The sequence below is a fragment of the Conger conger genome, chromosome 14 (assembly GCF_963514075.1).
Source record: "Conger conger chromosome 14, fConCon1.1, whole genome shotgun sequence".
Taxonomy (NCBI): domain Eukaryota; kingdom Metazoa; phylum Chordata; class Actinopteri; order Anguilliformes; family Congridae; genus Conger; species Conger conger.
This window is the reverse complement of record NC_083773.1, coordinates 24,739,750-24,742,387: the sequence shown is the minus strand read 5'-3', so window position 1 is coordinate 24,742,387 and position 2,638 is coordinate 24,739,750. Positions and strand designations below refer to the sequence as shown.

Sequence of the window (2,638 nt, the reverse complement as noted above, 5' to 3'; positions counted from 1 at the left end):
TATTATTAGATTGCATGATAAGTTATACATTGTTGTAATGTTGCCTAGGAAATATACGGTGTAGTCACGACGAGCCCTGTTATGAAAGCTAGAACTTGGCTGCACAATTAAAAATTGTGCACCAGGTGGCGCTTCCCTCCTTCTGTGGATATGCGCTCAAACAAATGTTTAATACATTCACCTACCAAGAATTTCACGAATCGATGACATTGTAGAGCTTAATCAGCATTTAACATTGATTTTCTTTTAGATAATTGTATTTTGCCATTTCCATTGAAAGCTGTACAATGTCTTTGCGTCCAATTATAATTGACTGGGATTATTATCTTGATTATCATATCTCATTTAGCCTATATCCCGGCGATATTCTGCATTTGTGAACAGTTGAATGAGTAAACCAACTTTATCACTTCTATCGTAGAACCGAAACTCACAAGCGCCGCTAAAACTGGTGAGCATTGACACTCACAATAACAATAACACAGGCACAGTTTAAATGAGTCAAGAAACCATATAAACCAACAGTTCTAAATAAAAACAGTAATCCGTTAAAATATGTTTGCACATATTTTATTACAAATAGCCGATGGTATAAATGGAACCCTGTAAACATTTTAAATGTATTTAAAACAAACGTTTTGTTCCAGAAAATGGTACAGTATTCAATTATAATCGCCTACAAATGCCAAGACAACTAAACCTGTACAAACAAAGAAAACTGTCACCGTTGCAATCTCAATCTCACAAGACAGGCTACCACGCGGTAAGATTCGCAGACCTCAGTAGCGCATAAACCTTGATTTTATTTTATTTTATTAAAAATATAAGAAATCTTTAGACCTTTTGGTTCTAAAAAAGAAAACTCGACACAATTGCCAACTTTACGACTATTTGACTGTCTGCTACAATTAATAAAACAAACCATGTAGCCGTTACACTGAAGTCAAATAAATAAAATAAAGTTCGAAATCGACGGGAAACGATGCAACAACGTTGTATGGCGTTCTGTAAAACAGATTTAGCTACGAATCACAATAACATTTTAAACACATTTTAAAGTAATTAAATGCATGTCGCAGCCAATTGAGAAACTATTTGCTGAACAATAGAAGTCGGTCCTTAATGCGAATCAAGTTCCGGAGAAAACTAATGTAAACTAGTGAATGCAATGTTAAACTTCATCGCAATTTGTGCAAGGCAGTTCCTCCTCTGCTCTGTGAAAGCCAGTTATGACATGAACGCAAAAGAACAGTTAACACAAAATACACATAGAACCGAGTGCATATTCACCACAAAATAACTCAAAAATTCAAGTCCAACTAGTAATGCATTATCGACATGTCTGGCTGCCACGCACACGATACTTGGTGATAGGTACCAGCGGACCCTGCGCCTGGACTGATTGACTGGTTGATGCCTGTGTACGGGCTACTGTTGTGAGACACGAGGACATTCGGGTGCCGGTAGTAAGAACCGTATGACGAGTGTAGATGGCTGTGGTAACAGTTCACTGAAGAATTGGCAAACCCATCTGAGGACGCCGGACTGGTGTCTCCGCTGGCGGACTGTAAGTGCTGGTAGTTCACAGATGTGGATTGGCCCAAGGGAGTGGCCTGGGGAAGAGACCATGAGCTGCCGACGAAGGGCGTCTGCAAGTACTTAGGATTCTGGTGCAAGTAGTAGCCATCGGGGTAGTTGAGATACGGCTTCCCCGGCAAGAACGGAACAGACGGAGATTTGTACAGCCTCTTAACTCGTCTCCGGCGTCTGTAATTCCCTTTATCGAACATATCATCAAAAGCAGGATCCAAACACCAAAAATTTCCTTTCCTCTCCCCACCACCTTCCCTGGGTACCTTAACGAAGCATTCGTTCAGACTCAAGTTGTGCCGGATACTGTTTTGCCACCCCTTTTTATTTTTCTCGTAATAGGGGAACTTGGTGATGATGAACTGATAAATCCCACTGAGTGTCAGCCTCTTCTCCTGGCTCTCCTTGATAGCCATTGCGATAAGGGCAACGTATGAATAGGGGGGCTTTTGAGAAGCGGGCAGTTCCTCCCCCTTCTGCCCTATGCCATCGCCTGAGCCCGGACTACTGATGGAGTCCAAATCCTGGGTGCCCTCAGTGCAGTCTGGATTCTGCTGGCCACAGCAGTCCTCACTGTCCTGAAACCTGTCCATCTTTCTTCTCAAACAGCAGTGAAGGCAGCAAGCCAGCAGGACGGCTTATTTTGTAAGAGACACTTGCATGGAATGGCATATCAAACAACGTCCCGGTGGTTACATTGGAGTGGGTAAACCCCTCCCACAGAAAATCCTCGGAGTAGGTGAAAACGTGTTTCATTCAACTTTCGACATCCTTCTGGTCAAAAGACGCTTTAATGTTTGTTTAGGTTCACGCGACGGTCATTCATATGTTATGACAAGGCACTGCCCATTGCTTGTGCTCCCGTTGCAATGTACAATAAACAAATTACGCTGTATCATGGAAATAATTGCACAACGGAATGTAAACGTCTTCTTTTCGAAGTGAATATTTGACTTTGAACCTGGGTACGTGCTCGTACCTCAGTGACCTCTATATCGGCAGTCGTAGCCTATTTACATTACTGGTGTGTATCATGTTTTACCGGACT

General features: G+C 42.0%; 1 protein-coding gene across 1 annotated transcript; it reads right to left on the bottom strand.

Moving 5' to 3' along the window:
- Positions 1-662: 662 nt before the first annotated feature.
- LOC133110621 (forkhead box protein L2-like) lies at positions 663-2,238 on the bottom strand. The gene has a single exon (XM_061220855.1). It carries the CDS (start codon positions 2,181-2,183, stop codon positions 1,320-1,322), a length of 864 nt encoding a protein of 287 aa, XP_061076839.1. The 5' UTR covers positions 2,184-2,238; the 3' UTR covers positions 663-1,319.
- Positions 2,239-2,638: the final 400 nt, after the last annotated feature.